A 24,520-nucleotide genomic window follows, 5' to 3' on the forward strand; every position below is an offset into this window, starting at 1 on the left:
TTACAAACACCTGTGAAGTCATGTGTCCAAAACATTATGGTTCCCTGAAATGTGAGGACTATGTATAAACACAGCTGTAATTTCTACATGGTGAAACCAAAATGTATAAAAATTGTCTTTATTAAAATCTGACAATGTGCACTTTAACCACATGTGATTTTTTTTTTCTATTACAAATCTCAAATTGTGGAGTAAAGAGGCAAATAAATAAATGATAGGTGTTTGTCCCAAACATTATGGAGGGCACTGCATGAATCATTGACAACTTGTGCAGAAAACACGAGTCATTGAATGGATCCAAATGATGACAGTCAAATGAATTTCAAACAACATTGTAGACCATCTTCATCCAGCCACTTGGTTAACAAATTTGGTGTTACTATCAGAAGTAATTGAAAATCGTATGTATGAACATTATAGGATCCAGTGTGGGGACGTGCAATTATTAATGTTGAGAAGCTTAAGTAGTGGAAGACCACAACGATTGTCAGCTACAGACCAGAGAGATTTTCATCCACTTAAGAATTCTATTTATATCTTGGATGGAAGTCTGTTTTCAAACTTGCAACATAATGATGCAAATATCATGGATGATCACCAGGATTTACTTACGCATTTATAGGAGGTTGTAATGTATGTTATAACAAAAAATTCACATGATGATGGAGAGTGATGTGTAAACTAATAATATCTTCAACCAAATACCATATTGCAAAGTATATAAGCCTATTGACATTAAACATTGCTCTATAATAGCTGTACAAGTTTGAATGTTAGAAACGTGACCTAATTTTGCTATTTCATGGAAGAATTAAACCTCATAGAAAAAATAGGTTTTGACTTAAAAGGTGAAATGCTTCATAAATAAATCCGGACAGATATAATTTAGTCCAGACTCGGCTAAGCATGATCCTAATTTCGTGTCCCATTTGGATATGCACTAAATAGGTGTGTTGTGGATCTGCACGTTCATTCTTGTTGCGCAGTTAATAAATATATCATTTTAATATATAGACCAAGAATGTTGATGAAAATAATGTTTCCTGGGTAGACTGGAGAAAAAAATTCTCTTGATGATGAATATGAGAAAACACTGGAATGTAAACGTGAATCACTTTGTGAAAAAACCTGGCGGATGAAGAAATGCCATAAGAAATATGCAAGACTATCCGAGAGTGATTAAAATAATATGAAGCTAAACCCAGGATTACAAATAAAGCTAAAAGTAGGTCAGTTGTGAAAATTTGAGCATTAAATCAAAACAAATTAAGTTTAAAAAGTAGATCCCTTGAACAATAACAAGGAATAAATAATGATATAAATTGGTTCTCTTTTGATCAAACAAATCTTTAAAATAATTGATAAAAACTAATTAAATGCCTTGTACTTAATTAATGATTCATGTAATCGTGAAGAACAACTTAAATTTAAATAAAATGCAGATAAACTTTAAATGGTTTGGGTTACCGATTTGTATCTGAATAGGCCATAAAAAAGGATATATGAAGCTTGGAATTGGTCACCAGCTATTTCCCAGACCTTAAAATGAGTAAAGCTGGGTAGCCAGACCAGGTTCTGTAGAAGACTATGGGATTCTCAGCTCCTGTGTGCAGTACTCTGTGGCAGAATTGACGAATCGACCTGGCACTGAAGACCCACAGCCAAGGACTGCTAAGTAGGTATCTACAATTTGTTTTAAACTTCCTAGATAAAAGGATGAATATTTCCAACATTCGTTAAGAAGAGCATATCTTTATTGTTGGTTTGTCTTGGAGTGCAATTTTTTTGGTTACATTTGTTATTATTTTATCTTCAAATTTGTGCCTTGAGTATAAAAATAAATTCATTTGAGCTGCAGAAAACACTTAATTGCAACCAAATGCATGAAACAAAACAAGCTACATTGCTATCCAGGATCAAATATTTCTATTATCTTTGTATTAATCAACAGAAGGGATAAGGTCTCTTTGAAGTAGCTTATTTATATATGTTGCAATTTAGTTTTCCCACGATTTTTACAGCCCAAGATTTTGCGGCCAGCTTTATTACCTGGCGAAGAGTTTGTTGGTGAGGGGCTGCGTGTTGTTCTGGACTCAGATGGTCGAGAGGAAGCATCAGGAGGACCACTGGGTGGACCACACATCCTGCCTGCAGAGGGGGCATTATTTCTAACCACATACAGAATTATTTTCAAAGGCACACCACATGATCCCTTGGGTACGGTTTTAAAGACTTTACATTTATAGCATTAAGAGCTGATCGTATCATTTATTAAGAAATTAGGTATTTATGATGTCATGTTTTTAATCAACAAGGATAAACAAAACAGTTAGCAAATTTTCAATTCTAGTGTCTGACATGCATTGATATTAAACGTTAAAATTTGAGAAACAGAACAATGCTTTGACGATGTGCATTCAATTTAATCGACTGTATTATGCAGTGCACTTTTTGCAGACAAAAATGTGCCAGTACACACACAACAGTTTAACAAAGCTATTGGGTGCTGAACATCAATCTAATTGTTTACATTTTGGAGGTGCTGGTACTCCATACTGTCACAAAAAAAAGCTCCGGTTATATGTAAAGTTGTTTTATTGCATCCCCCCCCCCCCCACTTTTACATCAATTCCATCATATTTGTGTCACACAAAAATTTGAACTTATTCGGTTAAAAATCATGGTTGACACTAATGCTACATTGTAAAATGACTAATTAAAGTTTTTGAATCGCATACAAAATTTAAATTCGCAAAGATCCATACTTGCTGGCTTCTGGTTGAAACCAGAGCAGATGGAGAGCAAATGGAAGGACTGATGGTAAGGGAGATGTTATGACCAATAAGTTACAAAGGAAAGACAGGCAATGAAAGGTTAAGGAATAGTGTGAAACTGATAGACTGAATGTGTGTTTATTTCAACGCAAGGAGTATCGTTGGTAAAGTGGATGAACACGGAGCCTGGATCAGTGCTTGGAACTAAGATATATTGTGGCCTGATATTGTGGCCATTTGTTTGCAAGAGGGAAAGGACAGGCAGCTCAACATTCAGTGTTTTGATGTTACAGATGTAATGGACAGGGATGTAAAAGAGTTGAAGGTAGACAAAAATGCTGGAGAAACTTAGGCTGGTGAGGCAGCATCTGTGGAGCAAAGGAAATGGGCAACGTTTCGGGTCGAAACCCTTCTTCAGACTGATGTGAGGGTTGGGGGGGGGGGGCGGGGGCGGGAAAAAGAAAGGAAGAGGAGGAGCCAGTGGGCTGAGGGAGAGCTGAGAAAGTAGGGACTATCTGAAATTAGAGAAGTCATTCAATCTGAAATTAGAGATGTTAGAATAAAAGAGTTGAAGGAATTGCTTTACTAATCAGGGGGAATGTCACAGGACTCAGAGGACTACTGAAGGGTTTGTTCAGTGGCAATATGAGTAGAGCTCAAAAATAAGAAAGGCGCAATCACTCTAATGGGATTATACTAATCATAAGAAGAATTTGGGCAAACTTGGAATGCTTGTCTGCAACATTTGGAGATTTAGGGGAGACCTGATGAAAGTGAATTAAATTGAGAAGCATAGAAAAGGTAGATGGTTAGAATCGCTTTCCCATGGTGGAAATGTCAAGATCCAGAGATCATGGCTTTAAGGTGAAAGGTCTAAAGTTTAAATGAGGTATGCATAGAATGGTAGGTGCCTGGTACACACTGCCTGGGGTGATAGTGGAGGTAGGGTTGATAGTGGCATTTTAGAGGCTTTTAAATGGATGCATGGAAATGGAAGGATATGAATCACTTGCAGGCAGAGGAGATTCGTTTAACGGCATCAGGAACTTCAGCATGGACATTGTGGGCTGAAGTTCCTGTTCTTGTGTTGTACCTATTGCAAATCTTTGATTAATATGGACTAATTTCCTCTGCTAATAGTGATGTTCGCGAATAGTGAATGTATAAATATAACGTCAAATCAAGCATAAATTTTAAAGGTGTTAATTCTTGAAATTTCTTGTTCTCAGAAATAAAAATGTTGACCAGTGTTAGAAAGCCTTTCACAAAGAGCGCTAAATTTCATTGTGATCCTGCGTGATATTGGCTACCAAAACATAGGTTGGTTATTGTATTTGTAGCATCTGGGGTAAAGCCTCTTAAAATTAATGTAAAGAAATAAGAAAGAGTATTATTAGTTCTGATGCTTATCTTTAATTTGTTTTAGGGATAATGAAAATATGTGTTCTGTGCTGATGTTAATAGGGACTTTGTTTATGTCTTTTGTATAGTTGGTGAACAAACTATAGTTCGGAGTTTTCCCATTGCATCAATGACTAAGGAGAAAAAGATCAGTATACAAATCCAGCTCCAACAAAATACGCAAGAGGGACTACAGATCCGTTCATCAACCTTTCAGGTATACTTTATTCATAGATTTTGTTTCAGACAATTTAACATTATATTTTTGGAAAGTAGTCCAATTTGTGTCTTACTTATTTGGATGGTCTAGTGCCAGTGCAACTAACTAACTTTTTCTATTTGCTGTTACAGATAATTAAAGTGGCATTTGATGAAGAAGTGAACTCTGAGATGGTTGAGATCTTCAAGAAGCACTTGGTGAGGTTTCGGTACCCACAGTCTATCTTCACCACTTTTGCCTTTGCCGCAGGTCAGAATGCACCACAGATAATTTTGCCAAAGCAGAAGGAAAAAAATACTTCGTTCCGGTAAGTGTAAGAAAGTGGATGAGACCTCTTGGTTATAACAACTTTAAAGATTTGCTGTTCATAAAATAGCTTTAATACCGATAGTTGTTATGATTAAGATTGGTTAAAATAAAAGTAATAGTAATGACATTGTCACTTTGTTCATCCAATCCTTGCAAGGGGCTATGTTATGTTACAGTTTGGTTGGAATAATTTGCACAAATCAAAATAGGAAATTACTGTAATTGTAAGCTCTAAATTTATTTCTGTGCAATATAGTTGATAGTATCTTTCAATTAAGTCTTGCCAAAGTTCTTTAAGCTGTGTATCCTTTACAAAAAAGCATTTTAATGAAAGGGGCTAAATGACTGGGAAATTTTTAATATTTCTTCAAAATTAATTATGATAAGCTATTGTAACATGCAAATGCATTGTCAAGTTTCAGGATGCAGTTCAATCTGCAACATTTTGGGTGAAAGTCATCAGTTTTGAATGAATTAACAGTTTTAATGCAAGGAAAAATGTCAGTGTTTCCTTGCATTAGCTTTTAAATGAAGAGAAGATAAGCAAGTTTGCGGAAACCTGGAAAACGGAATAAACAGAAAAAAGGGAGATAATCAAAAACAGATAAGGAGTAGCTAGCGAAACTGTTAATGTTTGCAGCAAGTGCATTAATTAACTAGCAATAGCAAAGTCGTTCTTTCATTCAGATCTGAGATTTTGTTAAAGTGGTGTAAACTATTAAATCTACTTTAATCTGAAAAGAGTAAGAGGGTTTATTTTTTAATGGAGCATGTGATTCCTTGACGTTTTTCGCATCCAATCCAGAACGTTGACAATTTTGATAACTGACTAAAATTTGCATATTTTGTATTTTGCAGTCATTCTAGTTTTATGAATTATGGCCATTTGACTTTGTAAATTAGAAATACTATGAAGGATATGAAAAAGGAAATAAATGGATAATCTAAAACCAATTTTCTTCCTCCTGTGTGCACTCTTGAACTCAGTGGCTTGTTAGGCCTTTTCTCAGGGAGTTGAGTTAAGCACTTTTCTCAGGGAGTTGAGTTAAGTGGTCTGGCATCACTATTAGCAGAACAGGGCAAGGACAATCTATGTTCATTCCTAAAGGAAATTAGTGAATCCCAGATGAGTTTTTACTCCTTATTTGAAGCTTAGCTCAATTTAAATCCAATAATACAACTGCTGTGCTTTCATATTCCCAAACCCCTGACATATTGTGCAAGGGTGTAAAATATCAGAGAAAGCCTTGTAACTTGGGCATCCATCTTAAAGGGATAAAAGTGGCACACTGCTGTTGCATGCATTTAGTGGCGTTTAATTTAGTTTAGAGATACAGCACCGAGTTCATCTCCTACCGTCGACCACCGTTCACACTAGTTCTATATTATCCCACTATCTCCCTACACATCAGGAGCAATTTTACAGTAGGCAATTACCCTACAAACCCATACATCTTAATGATATGGGAAGAAACCTATGCGGTCACAGGGAGAACATACAAACTCCACACAGGCAGCATCCTAGGTCAGGATTGAACCCGGGTCTCTAGCGCTGTGCTAAGGCAGCTCTACCATACATCTTTTGTATGTTTATTTTTTTTAATAAGTTGTTTGAGGTATGTGGTGCTCGGGTAAAAAAATGCTTGATCTTAATCATCAATTGCCTTATCCACATTGATGTAGAAAGTCTGCATTGTGGTTTTTATTGCAGTTTACATGATCCAAAATCAGGTAACATTACATTAAAGTTTCCTAAAATGAACCATTTCCTACTCTGAAAAATTTCAATGTCTCCCAAACTTCAATGATAAAATCACATTGCTCCAAAACTGGGGGGGAAATTTTGTTTTTTACAATAGACAAGATGAGAGTTTTAGTTATGTATAGATTTAGTGACACTCTCAGAATTCATTTATTTATTTCTAGCACTCTTTCCAAAAACATTGTAAGAAGTGCGAAGAAAGCTGGAAAAATGACCATAGGCCGTCAGTCTACAGTGAAAAAGAAACCAGTTGTTTTGACAATAGATGAAAGAGGCAATCGATCAGGCTGGAATGAAGAAGATGAAGTTTCAGGTAAAATGAGCTTTAATTAGAAAAATATAATGAGGAATAATTTTTGATTTTGCACCCAAGTGCAGAAACACTTGTGCTATTTATGTTACTGGAAGAAACCAGGATGTGGACAACTTAATAGCAATATAATAGAACCCGGTTTTGAGACATTTCCATTGCAATCCTAGGCCACGTGTCCAGATTGCTGGGATGGGACCTGTAATACTCCAATTTCAAGGTGGATGTTAATAATCGACAAGTCTGATCTTTTATCATTATCTCCATTTTCATTGCTGCAGTGCTTTTGCAAGAAAAGTATGTACAGTTAAGAACATAATTACTTTGCATCAAATCAGAGTAGGAGGTTGATATTTTGGCCTAGTTTGGCTTCATGCAAATAATGTATCACTGCCATACAACTTCTTAGGCACTGATAATTAACTTTTAATAATGTATTGTTTCATCCCTCAATATTTAATTGGTGGGATTTTTAAATTTCTTTCTTCTCTCTTATCTATCTCAACCCCATCTTTTATTCACTCTTATGCTTTATTTATGATTTTGTATTGAATTTCAATGCACTTCCTGATTCAGACACTTCAACAGATTAACAATTCTTGATTAAGAAAATGCATAGTTTCCTTTCCTGTACAATGTCATGGATCTGTAATGAGTTTTGCACCAAGATATGTTGCTAACGTAGTAAACTGCAACACAACATTTATGAAGTCTGTTGGCAAGTTTTAATGTAACACGTGGTTGATATCAATCATTTACTGATGAGTGACAATCCAGCCTGGTAGAGTCAAATTCAGAACAGAATGAATCTCTGAGAATAATGCGATAACAAACTAGTTTTAATCCTTCAAAACTACTATCCTTTGGAACATTTTTGCTTTCCGGGTTGAAAAGAGCATATTGTACAATGCCAGAGAACAAATCAACAAAGTTAGTTAAATATTTAACCACAAGTATTATAAGATAGCATTTAACTGTGCTTTGGAAGCCTTCATTGTTCTGCAAGCCAAAACCAACATCCTGATCTAGTAGCTTCAATACAGATATGCTGTTGATCACCTCCCAAAGTAGAGCATTTCATATGTTTGAGAACCTTAATTTCATCAAATTTAACCTGATTTAGTAGTTATGTTAACCTTATGACTGATCAAATTGAAATCTATTTTTATTATATAAAAGTCTGTGGCTGCCGCTGCCTGCCGCCCGCCCGCCAGCTGCCCGCCTGACATGGCTGCCAGCCTTTGATTTGTTGCTACGCCAACACCAGACGCAGAATCGCCGAGATTTTTTCCATTTCGGTAGAGATTTCACTTTCCATTCTAAGTATCCACTCCTGATTAAATTTCGTCGTGTTTATGTACACTTTTTTTAAATAAAATCCTTCTTCCCCCCCCCCCCCCCAAAAATTTCAAAATAAAACAGCTCTCAGCCATAACATGTTGGTGAACGTTCAATCGTGTGATGTCACAATGCAACGTTCCATCGTGTGATGTCACAATGCCCAATGCTCACAGATGTCCAATCGGAATGGATCCATTTACATATGCCTTTGCAGCAGCCCCAGCCCCTGGTGAACGTTCCATCGTGTGATGTCACAATGCCCAATGCTCACAGATGTCCAATTGGAATGGAGCCTTTTACATATGCCTTTGCAGCAGCCCCAGCCCCAGCCCCTCCCCCCCCCAGCCCCGCAGCCTGTGTCGAAGCGCGTCATCACGTGTGTGGGAATAGAGAAAGAGGATTGGGGGTGAAAGAGAATGGGGAACAGATGGACTGTCCCTACTCCTCCCCCTTCCAATCTCCCTCCCCACTATTTCCCCTCTCTCCCCCCACCCCTCTCCCCCTCCCTCCACACCCTTTCCATCCCCCCTCTCCATCTCCCTTGCCAAAGACATTCTTGCCATAGAGGGGGTACAGAGAAGGTTAACCAGACTGATTCCTGGGATGTCAGGACTTTCATATGAAGAAAGACTGGATAGACTCGGCTTGTACTCGCTAGAATTTAGAAGATTGAGGGGGGATCTTATAGAAACTTACAAAATTCTTAAGGGGTTGGACAGGCTAGATTAGATGCAGGAAGATTGTTCCCGATGTTGGGGAAGTCCAGAACAAGGGGTCACAGTTTAAGGATAAGGGGGAAATCTTTTAGGACCGAGATGAGAAAAACATTTTTCACACAGAGAGTGGTGAATCTCTGGAATTCTCTGCCACAGAAGGTAGTTGAGGCCAGTTCATTGGCTATATTTAAGAGAGAGTTAGATGTGGCCCTTGTGGCTAAAGGGATCAGGGGGTATGGAGAGAAGGCAGGTACAGGATACTGAGTTGGATGATCAGCCATGATCATATTGAATGGCGGTGCAGGCTCGAATGGCCGAATGGCCTACTCCTGCACCTAATTTCTATGTTTCTATGATTCCCTCTCCTCACCCCTCCCCCTCCCCCACACCTCTCTCCTCATCCCCCTCTCTCATCCCCTACCGCGCTCTCCTTTCCCTCCCAAATCTCTCCCGTTTCCTCCTCCTCCTCACTCCCCCCCCCCCCCCCCCTGCAAACGCCGTTGTGGAAACAGACCCAACGGGTCTGCACTTGGTCTAGTAAAACTTAAAAACAAAGAACTGCGGATGCTGGTTAATTTACAATAGGACACAAAGTGCTGGAGTAACTCAGCAGGTCAGGCAGCATCCCTGGAGAACATGGACAGGTGACGTTTTGGGTCGAGACCCTTTTTCAGACTAATTGTAGGGGGAGAGAGAAGAAAGCTTGAAAATGGGGTAGGCAGTATTACTTTAAGTATTAATTTTTATTCAAATTTTTATTCTAATTGTATGCAACCAAATTTGAAATGAGAAGGATACCTGCAGATGTTTAAGAACTAGGTTTAATGCATCATGGTCTATAAGGCGGCTTAAATAAAATATTGAGACGTCTGTCCTAAATATATTGTGATCAAGGATTTAGTTGTTAATGTCCCTTGTATTATCTCACCTTACAGCATCAGATGATGGTGAGCTTCCCACAAGTAGCACTTTGAAGGCTTCAGAAAAGTCAACCATGGAACAATTAGTTGAGCGAGCATGTTTTCGGGATTACCAACGACTGGGTCTTGGAACTATTGGTGCAGGGTCATCTCGTTCAAAGACAGAGCACTTCAGAATAACTGCTGCCAATAGGATGTATTTACTATGCAGAAGGTTGGTATATTAAGGTCTTTCCAGTTAGAAGTAAGTAGGTTAGTCATGTTATATAAGCATTCTAGTGAACTGACAACGGTGTTTCAGTGGAAAACAACATTTATTTGACTTTAAAATATGCACATGTGCAATTTATGAAAGCTACTTTATGATCTAAGGTTAGATCAATTAATAATTGATACGAAAGGAATCATTTGCAGAGTACAGACACACACCACCATGTGCAATATACAATTTAATTAAACTCACACTTATGTAAACATTTCTTTAAGTCCACTGCCGAATTTCCAAGTTATGTAAAAATCTACGTTACGATAGCGGTGTAGTACTGCCATCGTACGCGGCTGTTTCCGCAAGCTAATCAGCTGTTCTCACGGATGCTCCTATGTGGTCTCCCCCTCTCTTTCACTCTCTCGCATATCTTCTCATTTTGATAACGCTCAACACATCTCGTGCATTGCTCTTGGTTTTTCTGTGAAAGTTTTCTTGTGCTATTAATTTATGTGCCCTAATCATGACTGGTAAAAGGCAAAGTGATACTAGAAGTGCTGAACCCGTTAGTAAATGTTATCCAGCACAATTGAAATGCCACCTCCAGCAAGCTTGGATGTTAGTTTTAAGGTAATTGCCATTACTATAGAATTTTTGAATATTTTTTCATTCCTTATTTCTAATGAATATACTGTATTGACCCTTAAAATTCATTAAACCTGACGGTTGCAGGGAAGAAACTGATCCTGAATCTGGACGTTTCATTTTCCTCCCTATTGTCAGGAGTGAAATGAGTGTGTTGCCAGAGTGGTATGAGTTTCTGTTGTTGCTGGCTGCCTTTTTGAAGCACAAACTCCTGTAGATCCCTTTGATGGTGGGGATGTCAGTATCCATGATGGACTGGGCAGTGTTCACTACTTTTTGCAATCTTCTTCGTTCCTGGGCATTTGAGTTGCCAAGTCAGGCCTCTCAGTCCTGATACAGGATATAAACCTGAAATGTCGCCTCCAGTCATGCTGCTTGATCTGCTGTGTTCTCCCAACATGCTTTATTTTCAGATACCAACATCTGCAGGCTTTTTTTGTATTCCATCTTTTTTCACTAGTCCCCTTTCTCTTTAACTCTTTCTATTTTTTTTCTCTGAATGATTTTCATGGAAATAGGAGATTATTCAGCAGTTCATTTTGGTAAAGTTTGTTGCGTACCTCAACTTCATATTCCTGCTTTAGCTGTATTAGATTGAATACAGTTACATAGCAATCCGTCTCACTGTCACTGTTGCCTTAATAGTTATTTTTCTCTATCTTTTTATTTTGTAAGCTCTTTTTTTTCTTTTTCCCTCATCCAAATGACATTCATGATTTTGCTCTCTTTTATTCCATGCACCTTGCATTGTCTGTGCCTATCAATGTTTTATGCTTCTTTAGGTTTAGATTTATTATTGTCACGTACTGAAATACAGTGAAAAGCTCTGTTTTGCATGCTATCCAAACAGATCAGACATACCCTACATAAATACAATCGTTAATCTCAAGTATAATAGAGCAAAAGGGAAGACACAGAGTGCAGAATATGGTTCTCAGCAATGTAGTGCATTTGTTCCAAGTCAAGTCAAGTCAAGTTTATTTGTCACATACACATACGAGATGTGCAGTGAAATGAAAGTGGCAATGCTCGCGGACTTTTGTGCAAAAGACAAACAACCAAACAAACTATAAACACAATCGTAACACACATATTCTTTTACATAATAAATAATGGAAGGAAAAACGTTCAGTAGAGTTAGACAAAGACCAATGTTCCCAGGTGAATCGGACAGTACCCAAGCTTTTGGAAGAACTGTTCAGAAGCTTGATAACAGAGGGGATGAAGCTGTTCCTGAGTCTGGTGGTGTGCCTTTTCAAACCTCTGTACTTATTGTCTGATGGGAGCAGGGAGAAATAGGAATGACCATTTTGGAACATTTCTTTGATTGTGTTGGGTGCTTTTCCAAGGCAGCGTAAAGCGTAGATGGAGTCACTGATGGGAGGTCTGGCTTGTGTGATGGACTGGGCTACGTCTACAACTTTTTATCATTTCTTGTGGTCTGGGCAGAGCTGTTCCCAAACCAAGCTGTGATACAACTCGACAGTATGCTTTCTATGGAGCCTCTGTAGAAGTTTGCATGAGTCAGTGGAAACGCCTAATTTCCTTTGTCTCCTCGGGGAATAGAGGTATTGGTGTGTGGTCTTGTTTCACATCGATGTGATTAGTTCACAACAGATCATTGGTAATATTAATGCCAAGAAATTTGAAACTCACAATCATTTCTACTTCTGCACCATTGATGCTAAATGGGGCATGTACACCCTGCCTCCTGAAGTAATTGAGGGAGAGATTACTGCCCTGACACCATGTTACTAAGCTCTCTATCTCCTTCCTGTACTCCATCGCGTTATTGTTCATGATTCGACCCATTATAGTGATGTAATTTGCAAATTCGTAGATGGTATATGATCGTACAGTCGTGAGTGTATAGGGAGTATGGTAGGAACTGAGAATACATGCTTGCGGGGCACCGGTGATGAGAATTATTGAGGAGGATGTGTTGTCACCTATCCTCACTGATTGCGATCGGTGCGTCAGAATCTGTGGCTCACTCTGTGGCCTTTAATATTTTTGCTTTCATTTCAACAATATTGAAGACCATGAAAGAGCTTTACCTTGGCTTTCTCAGTTATCGTAGAGGTTGGAACCTGAGCTGGTCAAATCTAACCATGGCTTGACTTTGTAAACCTTTGGGGCAGAGGCAACGGGCTCGCTTAAAAATAGATAAGAATTCAGTTAGAAAATCTGAGGGATTTTTTCTGACTGGATTCATGAAGTTGGACTGGATAGGAAAAGCCAAAACTTTACTAAAAATAATTGGGATTGGATTCTGAAACCGTTTAGTGCAGAAGTACATGATCCAGAAGTGGAAAGTGTTTTGTTTATATCTGCCAGATATAATGAGTGATAATTATTAAGGAGAATGCAGAGAAAATGCTTGACAGGTGAAATAGATTTTGGTACTTTTTCACCACAATCTCTAGAAATCCAGAAGAGCTGAGTTAATTCAACACAAGAAAATGCCTCTCAGCCTGTAGGTCTGTGCCTGATCTCAACAAGGTAATCTTCAGTCTGAAGAAGGGTTTCGGCCCGAAACGTCGCCTATTTCCTTCGCTCTATAGATGCTGCTGCACCCGCTGAGTTTCTCCAGCATTTTTGTGTACCTTCGATCTTCCAGCACCTGCAGTTCCTTCTTGAACAAGATAATCTTGTTAGTCCTTTCTCCCCCTATTTCCCTGTTTACATACCATCAACTACTCTTTGATTCTTTTGTCACTAATACACATCAGGGATTTACAGCAGTCATTTAGTGGCCATAAATTATCTAATGGTTAATTAGGTGCTATGAATGGGAGCATTTAAATAATAAATAAGGTATACCTTGTCAACCACTTACTTTATTGGGAGGTAGTGAAGAACACATGTAGTTAGCTGTGTTTAGGTTTTCGTCATCTGCCAGTTGTATATCAGAATGGTGAGCAATCAAGTTAAAGGGGAAAGTGAACTCACAAAAAAGTCCTAAACTGGCCACCACCGGCTGTAGAGACACATTCCCAAAGCCAGGATACCACTACAAATTAAGTGTGACAGACCAACAAAATCAGAAATAAAGGCTGCAATCAAGCAACAGAAAACTGGCAAGGCTGCAGGCCCTGACAATATTCCACCTGAAGCCCTGAAAGTAGATATAGACTCATCAACAGACATGCTCTATGGCTTATTTAGGAAGAGGAAAAGACACCCACAGAATTGGCAGAGGGATACATCGTGAAACTGCTGAAAAAAGATGACCTAAGAAAATGTGACAACTACTGAGGGATCACCCTACTTTCTGTACCCAGTAAAATTCTCAACCGGGTCATCCTCAACCGTCTTCAGGAAGCTGTAGACAAGAGGCTACGGGACCAGAAAGCAGGATTCAGGAAGGATTGATCGCTCAGGCACAGACCACATAGCAACATTACGCAACATAATTGAGCAGTCTATTGAATGGAACACGTCCCTGTACATCAACTTCATCGACTTTGAGAAAGCGTTTGACAGTGGAGAGAAGAGGAAGTCTGCCAAATCAGCGTTTGAACATTGACTGTGAGGTTTGGAGAGGAAAAAAAGGATATGAACAGTTGTAGCCCTTTGGAATCAAATTAGTAATCGGGCTAGAAATAAAAGTGAGGTAACCAAACAACTATTAAAGCTGAGTGATTATGAAATAAATTTATTTATGTGGTTCCTTTCTGATCTTGGCATATCCCATAGTCAGTTCAGTACTCTAGAAATAATTGCTGCTATGATTTATGCAAACATAAGCAACCAATTTGGTCAAAGTGCACCATTGTCGATGAAATAAATGACTAAATAGCGTGTTTTTGATTTTTGCATTAGTTGTGAGAAAAATCCCCTCGCATTTGAAGTAAGAATGTTGGCACATTTTTCTCTCAAACAACAAACTGGTGAAACAACCTAAATTTTAATATTTTTAGCATGATTATTTGATACTTACAGCATGTTTGGACAGGCTAGATGCAGGAAGATTGTTCCTGATGTTGGGGAAGTCCAGAACAAGGGGTCACAGTTTAAGGATAAGGGGGAAGTCTTTTAGGACCTAGATGAGAAAAACATTTTTCACACAGAGAGTGGTGAATCTCTGGAATTCTCTACCACAGAAGGTAGTTGAGGCCAGTTCATTGGCTGTATTTAAGAGGGAGCTAGATGTGGCCCTTGTGGCTAAAGGGATCAGGGGGTATGGAGACAAGGCAGGTACAGGATACTGAGTTGGATGATCAGCCAATATATTGAATGGCGGTGCAGGCTCGAAGGGCCGAATGGCCTACTCCTGCACATATTTTCTATGTTTGCAGAGAGTGTCACATGGAATCAAATGAAATAGCTGTACCTTTAGTTAGATATGATTTAGTTAGCTCAGAAAGACTGAACATTTAAATAAGAAGATAAAAATAAAGTTTCCTAATGAATGTGCTTCATCCTTTGTAATGTTCCATTTTATACCGCGTTTCAATTAATTCATTTCAAAGCTTAATTTTATGTACTCTAGAAAATAAGCTGAGATTTCCCCAACCCTCTTTATGGTTAATACCTACAATGTATCAACAATCACAACTTTTTAGGTTGGTTAATTTTATGCTGTGATTTTAATGTAACTTGAGAAAAACTGTACGTACCCATCTTTCTTTTTATTTTATGACACACTTAAATGATAGTACTGAACTATTTGATTGCTCTCGTGTTGCAAGACTTGGCAAAGATGATTTTCAACCAACTGACTGGATTCAACTCGAGTTTACAAGATGTCGACCGCAAACTAAATTGAAAGAATTGATGAAGAAAACACTAATTCAAACCAACCTTAATTTTCACGGAGCGTAAATGGTCATAGATTATGGAAATGGTCATAGAAGTACATTCACAAGCAATAAGAAACGAATATATATACCAAATAGTTTAATTCCTTCTAAGCTTTCTGCAGCATTAAGTTCTTGGTATCTGATGTAAGCTTCCCTTTTGTTCCTTATCAAATCCTCAATGAACCATCTCAACCAAGGGGCTCCTGATTTGGCAGACTTCCATTTCTCTCCACTGTGTTTCTCCAGATTCTCTTGAATCTCGAATAACTAATATTGCTCTGGCATTGATTTGCCATAACATGACTTGTTTTAGTTCAGTCAGCCTGGGGAAATTGCCCTACCTCATTAATTTTACTCCTTTTTTTACCCTATTTACATAACTGCTAAGTGTAACCGAATTATGATCTCTAACACAAAAGTGCTTTTCTCACTATCTCTCTTTCTACCTGACCAGCTGCATTCCCTGAAACTAACTGAGGAATTACACAGCCATAATTTGTTATTGCATACTGGCTAAAAAAATTCTCTTGAGTACAAATTTGAATTTCTGGTGCAACTATACCTTTGACACTGACAGTTTTGCAGATTATTTTTTCACTTAATAAATTAGAAACTATTCAATTAATCTTGTCTGTGCTCCAGAATCAAGTTTGCAATTTCTGTTTGTTGTGCATGCCCATTATTTGAAGCTGAGCTCTAGATCAGGGGTCAGCAACCTTGTTCTGTATAGGTGCCAGGACGCATGTCTGTGAGCAGATGGCGGGCCACATCTATCACGTGTGCACATGGATCCCGCCCCGGCAGGCATCAAATCACGTGTTCACATAGATCCCGCCCCTTCGAGGACGCCACCTGAAGCACTGGCCCCCTGTTACGGGCGCTAATGAACATGGCGCACCTACGGATCATCGCCTTGGCTCTGTCCTGAAGCCGGTGGCTCAAATACTCACACTCACTCGTCCCATGCCTATTGACGACCCCGATCCCGACAGTAAAGCCCAGACACAGAAGGTGCGCGGCTGTGCCGGCGGCTTTGCGCTGGATGTGGTACAGCCAGCGCTCGCCACTGCTCGGCTAGCGCAGGCCTCCTTGCGTCACTGCGCCTGGGCGCCGCGGCCTCAGACCCGGGAGGTACCGGAGGTGACGGAAGTCTATGGGCTGGATAATTACGGGGAAGAAAATACGCCTGCTGTCCGGATGATTTCGGGTTACGGCCCGCATTCGGTCCGGGGGCCGTAGGTTGCCGACCCCTCCTCTACATAAATATCAACTGTTTCAGACAACAGAATAGGCTTCACGCTTAACAATCTTAGTCCGAGCAAAATGCTTAATGGTGTAACAGGATACCACTACAAATTAAGTGTGACAGACCAACAAAATCAGAAATAAAGGCTGCAATCAAGCAACAGAAAACTGGCAAGGCTGCTGGCCCTGACAATATGCCACCTGAAGCCCTGAAAGTAGATATAGACTCATCAACAGACATGCTCTATGGCTTCTTTGGGAGAATTTGGGAAGAGGAAAAGACACCCACAGAATTGGCAGAGGGATACATCGTGAAACTGCTGAAAAAAGATGACCTAAGAAAATGTGACAACTACCGAGGGATCATCCTACTTTCTGTACCCAGTAAAATTCTCAACCGGGTCATCCTCAACCGTCTTCAGGAAGCTGTAGACAAGAGGCTACGGGACCAGCAAGCAGGATTCAGGAAGAATCGCTCATGCACAGACCACATAGCAACATTACGCATCATCATTGAGCAGTCTATTGAATGGAACACGTCCCTGTACATCAACTTCATCGACTTTATGAAAGCGCTTGACACTTAGACAGGACAACGCTATGGCTGCGCCTGCGGGCCAGATGATTTCGGGTTACGGCCCGCATTAGGCCCGGGGACCGTAGGTTGCCGATCCCTGCTCTAGATCAACATCCACAGTTTCAGACGACAGAATAGGCTTTACATAGAAACATAGAAATTAGGTGCAGGAGTAGGCCATTCGGCCCTTCGAGCCTGCACCGCCATTCAATATGATCATGGCTGATCATCCAACTCGGTATCCCGTACCTGCCTTCTCTCCATACCCTCTGATCCCCTTAGCCACAAGGGCCACATCTAACTCCCTCTTAAATATAGCCAATGAACTGGCCTCGACTACCCTCTGTGGCAGAGAGTTCCAGAGATTCACCACTCTCTGTGTGAAAAAAGTTCTTCTCATCTCGGTTTTAAAGGATTTCCCCCTTATCCTTAAGCTGTGACCCCTTGTCCTGGACTTCCCCAACATCGGGAGCAATCTTCCTGCATCTAGCCTGTCCAGCCCCTTAAAAATTTTGTAAGTTTCTATAAGATCCCCCCTCAATCTCCTAAATTCTAGAGAGTATAAACCAAGTCTATCCAGTCTTTCTTCATAAGACAGTCCTGACATCCCAGGAATCAGTCTGGTGAACCTTCTCTGCACTCCCTCTATGGCAATAATGTCCTTCAGAACAGAGGTCCTTCAGAACAAGTTGCCCTTAGCTGCATAACAATGTCCACCAAATAATAAAGTTTTGCATGAAGACCCTGTAAATTGGGTAAAAATATATTTTAGTAACTGCCTGCTAATGAGGGCAGACTTTGCCCACAGGCCACCAGCACAGGCTTTGGCCATTTGAGGGAAAGAATGCTTGAAGATGAAAATTTTAGTCCAAGCAAAATGCTTAATGGTGTAGCTAGCAATAGTGAGCTTTGCCATCCTGCGCACTTCGGAGACATTCCGGATTAGCTACAGAATGCAGAGGTGGTATTTACCAGGTTAGTTAATTTGAGTTTCTAGTTAGAGACTTAATGATGTGATTGAAATGGTTCAAAATAGTATAAAATGCACAATCAGTGCTTTCTCTCTAAAAGCCTCCAATTCCTTTAGCAGAATAAGTGAACTAATGTTAGCATCCATTGCGAGAGTAACATTCCTATTATCGGAACGATAATTACATTTAACAGCTCTAATGAGGAAGCCCCATTGGATGCATGCCTGACTCCCAAAATATACTTCCCCGAGCTCACGGAAAGAGATTATACCAGCAGCAGAGACTGTTGGTTCCATCGGAAGTCACAGAACTAGAGTGGAAACACGTTTTCTTTAACCTCGGGATCTGAAGGAGAACTAAAATCGTAAAGTTTACCTTTATTGCAATAAAGACAAAGATTAAAGAATACCGAGCTTCCCTGTGGTTGCATGATTTTACAAGAAGATGACAACTTCCTTCTATTCCTTCAATTTTTTTAAAACTCTGAATGTCAATTTAAAGCCCTTGTAGACTTGGGAAGCTCACCAGGAGCACTGCCTCTCTTCGATCGCCATTTACCTCTTGTGTATCAGAGCCAAAGGATAATACAGATACTTTTCATTGCAGTATGATTTATTGAGACATGCTTTTCTTATCAACTAATAAAACAGCAGGAAAGCTAGCTGATCAACATTTGTATTAATATTGTCTGAAACTCTATTCTATATAAAGGCACCAGCCTAATAATTCTTTCATGTAGCATGCTGGTTTTGAAGCTGAAAATCATCATCAAATGTGCTTGGAATTTCTATGAGTAACCTTATTGAAATCCTCCATTTGATTGGCAGCCTTTCAGACACTGGTTTCAGGCATAGCAATGATGTCAATCACTGTACGGAGTACATTTGAGATTTGATATTGAGGTATTTAAACTCTGTAAGCTTACTTGAATCCAATCCAGCTATATCCAGTTACAAAAGTCAATTCACCATCAACAACAAACTCATGGAATGTGTTTAAAGGAACAGCAGTTCCTGGTTTACACTGACGATTGGCACAAAGTTTAGAGGGGGGGGTGTGGGGGAGGGGGATGTGCGGGGGAGAGGGATGTGCGGGGGAGACGGTATGTGGGAGAGGGTTGAGGGGGTGGGGAGGGGGGAGATGGTGGTGGGGAGAAGGGTGTGTGGGGGAGAAATGTGTGGGGAAAGGGATGTGTGGGTGAGGGATTTGTGTGGGGGAGGGGAAGGGGGGTGTGGGGAGGGTTGGTCACCGCAGACACAGCTCGCACTCTGCTCACCCCGCACCTTCAGCCTTCGGCCTCACTCAACGGCTCCCGGTCCGGCTCCGGCTTCACCCTATGGCTCCCGGTTCCACTCAGCAGTTCGCAGTTCCACTCAGCGGCTCCCGGCTCGTCATACTGGTCGCCGCAGAAGCAGCCCGCACGCTGATCTCTCCCCACGCTGCTCTCTTCCTGCACGCTGCTCTCTCCCCGCACTCGCACAACACACTCCGCTCCTTCAGCTTTATTCTCCTCGCCTTCGGTGATTGACAGCGGGTGCCGGAAGGGTCGGTTTTTACAATTTTTAAACCTTCATAACTTATTCCATCGATCGGAACAAAACTTGTTGCACTTGCAGCACGGGAGAATGGTGAGTAAGGTGGCGAAAAATCGTAGCGCTATCGGGTACTGTTTTTGCGCAAATTTAAAAACAATGCAAACCGGAAGAGGACAAGATGAGAGTTTTATAAGTATACTAGACCAAGTGCAGACCCGTTTGCGGGGGGGGAGGGGGGGGCGGTGAGAAGAGGGGAGGGAGGGGAGAGGAGGAGGAGGAAACGGGATAGAAACATAGAAATTAGGTGCAGGAGTAGGCCATTCGGCCCTTCGAGCCTGCACTGCCATTCAATATGATCATGGCTGATCATCCAACTCAGTATCCCGTACCTGCCTTCTCTCCATACCCTCTGATCCCCTTAGCCACAAGGGCCACATCTAACTCCCTCTTAAATATAGCCAATGAACTGGCCTCGACTACCCTCTGTGGCAGAGAGTTCCAGAGATTCACCACTCTCTGTGTGAAAAAAGTACTTCTCATCTCGGTTTTAAAGGATTTCCCCCTTATCCTTAAGCTGTGACCCCTTGTCCTGGACTTCCCCAACATCGGGAGCAATCTTCCTGCATCTAGCCTGTCCAACCCCTTAAGAATTTTATAAGTTTCTATAAGATCCCCTCTCAATCTCCTAAATTCTAGAGAGTATAAACCAAGTCTATCCAGTCTTTCTTCATAAGACAGTCCTGACATCCCAGGAATCAGTCTGGTGAACCTTCTCTGCACTCCCTCTATGGCAATAATGTCCTTCCTCAGATTTGGAGACCAAAACTGTATGCAATACTCCAGGTGTGGTCTCACCAAGACCCTGTACAACTGCAGTAGAACCTCCCTGCTCCTATACTCAAATCCTTTTGCTATGAAAGCTAACATACCATTCGCTTTCTTCACTGCCTGCTGCACCTGCATGCCTACTTTCAATGACTGGTGTACCATGACACCCAGGTCTCGCTGCATCCCCCCTTTTCCTAGTCGGCCACCATTTAGATAATAGTCTGCTTTCCTGTTTTTGCCACCAAAATGGATAACCTCACATTTATCCACATTATACTGCATCTGCCAAACATTTGCCCACTCACCCAGCCTATCCAAGTCACCTTGCAGTCTCCTAGCATCCTCCTCACAGCTAACACTGCCCCCCAGCTTAGTGTCATCTGCAAACTTGGAGATATTGCCTTCAATTCCCTCATCCAGATCATTAATATATATTGTAAATAGCTGGGGTCCCAGCACTGAGCCTTGCGGTACCCCACTAGTCACTGCCTGCCATTGTGAAAAGGACCCGTTTACTTCTACTCTTTGCTTCCTGTTTGCCAGCCAGTTCTCTATTCACATCAATACTGAACCCCCAATGCCGTGTGCTTTAAGTTTGTATACTAATCTCTTATGTGGGACCTTGTCGAAAGCCTTCTGGAAGTCCAGATACACCACATCCACTGGTTCTCCCCTATCCACGCTACTAGTTACATCCTCGAAAAATTCTATAAGATTCGTCCCCTTTAGATAGATTTGGGAGGGAAAGGAGAGCGGGGTAGGGGGTGAGAGATGGGGAGAGAGATGTGCGGGAGGGGGGATGGGGAAGGAGGGGAGGAGGGAGGGAGGGGGAGAGAGGTGGGGGGAGAGAGGGGAAAGAGTGGGGAGGGTGAGTGGAGGGGAAGGGGGAGAGAAGTGGAAGAGTGGGGAGGGAGGAGGAGAGGGGTAGGGGGAGTGATGGAAGAGGGACAGAGGGATAGGGGGAAGGGGGCGGGGGGAGAGAGGGAAGGGGGTGGGGTAGAGAGGGAAGGGGGATGGGGGAGAGAGGGATGGGAGAGGGAGAGGGGTGAGGAGAGGGAGGGGGAGAGAAGGGGGAGAGAAGTGGAAGAGTGGGGAGGGAGGGATGGGTAGAAGGGTAGCGGGAGTGGTGGAAGAGGGACGGGGAGTGGTGGAAGAGGGACAGAGGGGTAGGGGGAAGGGGGTGGTGGTAGAGAGGGAAGGGGGGTGGGGGAGAGAGGGATGGGTGGGAGAGGGAGAGGGGTGAGGAGAGGGAAACATAGAAACATAGAAATTAAGTGCAGGAGTAGGCCATTCGGCCCTTCGAGCCTGCACCACCATTCAATATGATCATGGCTGATCATCCAACTCCGTATCCTGTACCTGCCTTCTCTCCATACCCCCTGATCCCTTTAGCCACAAGGGCCACATCTAACTCCCTCTTAAATATAGCCAATGAACTGGCCTCAACTACCTTCTGTGGCAGAGAATTCCAGAGATTCACCACTCTCTGTGTGAAAAATGTTTTTCTCATCTCGGTCCTAAAAGATTTACCCCTTATCCTTAAACTGTGACCCCTTGTTCTGGTCTTCCCCAACATCCGGAACATTCTTCCTGCATCTAGCCTGTCCAACCCCTTAAGAATTTTGTACGTTTCTATAAGATCCGCCCTCAATCTTCTAAATTCTAGCATGTACAAGCCGAGTCTATCCAGTCTTTCTTCATATGAAAGTCCTGACATCCCAGGAATTAGTCTGGTGAACCTTCTCTGTACTCCCTCTATGGCAACAATGTATTTGAACATTGGGCATTGTGACATCACACGATGGAACGTTCACCAGGTGCTGGGGCTCCTGCAAAGGCATATGTAAATGAATCCATTCCGATTGGACATATGTGAACATTGGGCATTGTGACATCACACGATGGAACGTTGTTCACAAGATGAGAGTTTTATAAGTATACTAGACCAAGTGCAGACCCGTTGGGTCTGTTTCCCCAACGGCGTTTGCGGGGGGGGGGGGGGGGGTGAGAAGAGGGGAGGGAGGGGAGAGGAGGAGGAGGAAATGGGATAGATTTGGGAGGGAAAGGAGAGCGGGGTAGGGGGTGAGAGATGGGGAGAGAGATGTGGAGGAGGGGGGATGGGGAAGATGGGGAGGAGTGAGGGAGGGGGAGAGGGGAAAGAGTGGGGAGGGAGAGTGGAGGGGAAGGGGGAGAGAAGTGGAAGAGTGGGGAGGGAGGAGGAGAGGGGTAGGGGGAGTGATGGAAGAGGGATAGGGGGAAGGGGGTGGGGTAGAGAGGGAAGGGGGTGGGGGAGAGAGGGAAGGGGGATGGGGGAGAGAGGGATGGGAGAGGGAGAGGGGTGAGGAGAGGGAGGGGGAGAGAAGGGGGAGAGAAGTGGAAGAGTGGGGAGGGAGAGATATGTGAACATTGGGCATTGTGACATCACACAATGGAACGTTCACCATTGGCTGGGGCTCCTGCAAAGGCATATGTAAATGGATCCATTCCGATTGGACATCTGTGATCATCGGGCATTGTGACATCACACGATGGAACGTTCATCAGGGGCTGGGGCTGGTGCTGCTTCTATGGGTGAGAAGCCAGTTTATTTTTGAAATATTGGGGGGGGGGGGGGGATTTGATTAAAAACGTGTACTTAAACACGACGAAATGTAATGAGGAGCGGATACTTAGAAAGAAAAGTGAAATCTCTACCGAAATGGAAAAGGTGTCGGCGATTCTGCGTCTGGTTTCGGAGTTGCAGGGAATCAAAGGAAGAAATGCAGCCGGAAGCCATACATGTAAATGGATCCATTCCGATTGGACATCTGCGAGCATTGGGCATTGTGATTGGACATCTGCGAGCATTGGGCATTGTGACATCACACGATGGAAACGAATCAAAAGGCAGAAAGGCAGCCGGACGGACGGCAGGCGACAGGCACAGACTTTTATAAGATAGATAGATAGATAGATAGATAGATAGATAGATAGACAGACAGACAGACAGACAGACAGACAGACAGACAGACAGACAGATAGATAGATAGCTTGGCATCCTGTTTGTACAGACATTCAGGGCGAACGGGCATGTTTCTGTGCTGTACTTTTCTATGTTTTATGTCTGTGCTGATGATAATGCAAAATTTAATTAAACGCATCTGCCTACCCATGATCCATGTCACATCAGTTTGTTTCACTAAGACTGCTCAGCTTCAATCATGATCCAAATGTGGACAAAAATCAAATTCCAGAGGAGTGTTAAGGATCATTGCCCTCCATTTAAATCGAAGATAGACACAAAATGCTGGAGTAACTTACGGGACAGGCAGCATCTCTGGAGAGAAGGAATGGGTGATACTGAAGTCTGAAGAAGGGTCTCGACCCAAAACGTCACCCATTCCTTCTCTCTCAGCGATGCTGAGTTACTCCAGCATTCTGTGTCTATTTAATTATCTTTCCTATCTTTATAATTTTCTAAACTTCCATCAGGTTTCCCCTTGGATTCTGCGCCAGAGAAAACAAACCAAGTTTGTCCAACCTCTCCTCATGGCTAATACTGTCGAATTTAGATGTTGAGAGTCAATACTGTTTAATTTTCACATATACAGACAATGTAACAATGAAATCCTTAGTTGCAGCAGCATAACAGGTCGGTGACTTAATACACTCAGATAATATATAATATAACTGCTGTAATTTCTACATGGTGAAACCAAAATGTATTAAAATGGCCTTTATTAAAATCTAACATTGTGCACTTTAACCACATGCGATTTTGTCTATTACAAATCTCAAATTGTGGCGTACAGAGACAAATGAATAAATGATGGGTATTTGTCCCAAACATTATGGAGGGCACTGTAAGTGACTTTTCGGGTCGGGACCCTTCTTCAGAGTTATGCAGTGTTCAAGAGCCTGATAGTTGTTTGGAAGAAGTTATTCTTCAACCAGGTGGTCAAAGGTAGGAGTGAAAT

The 24,520-nt window shown here is 41.7% G+C and overlaps 1 protein-coding gene across 3 annotated transcripts in view; it reads left to right on the plus strand.

Annotated features, from left to right (window-relative positions):
• The window catches only part of sbf2 (SET binding factor 2), a 349,247-nt gene that overhangs the window by 275,240 nt on the left and 49,487 nt on the right, over window positions 1–24,520 (plus strand). For all 3 annotated transcript variants that reach the window (XM_033038959.1, XM_033038960.1, XM_033038961.1), the window contains 5 exons: window positions 2,022–2,217; window positions 4,265–4,392; window positions 4,527–4,702; window positions 6,631–6,779; window positions 9,769–9,967. In XM_033038959.1, the coding sequence (XP_032894850.1) occupies window positions 2,022–2,217; window positions 4,265–4,392; window positions 4,527–4,702; window positions 6,631–6,779; window positions 9,769–9,967 (848 nt within the window). The remainder of the gene's footprint in view (window positions 1–2,021; window positions 2,218–4,264; window positions 4,393–4,526; window positions 4,703–6,630; window positions 6,780–9,768; window positions 9,968–24,520) is intronic.

The sequence above is a fragment of the Amblyraja radiata genome, chromosome 20, assembly GCF_010909765.2.
Source record: "Amblyraja radiata isolate CabotCenter1 chromosome 20, sAmbRad1.1.pri, whole genome shotgun sequence".
NCBI lineage: Eukaryota > Metazoa > Chordata > Chondrichthyes > Rajiformes > Rajidae > Amblyraja > Amblyraja radiata.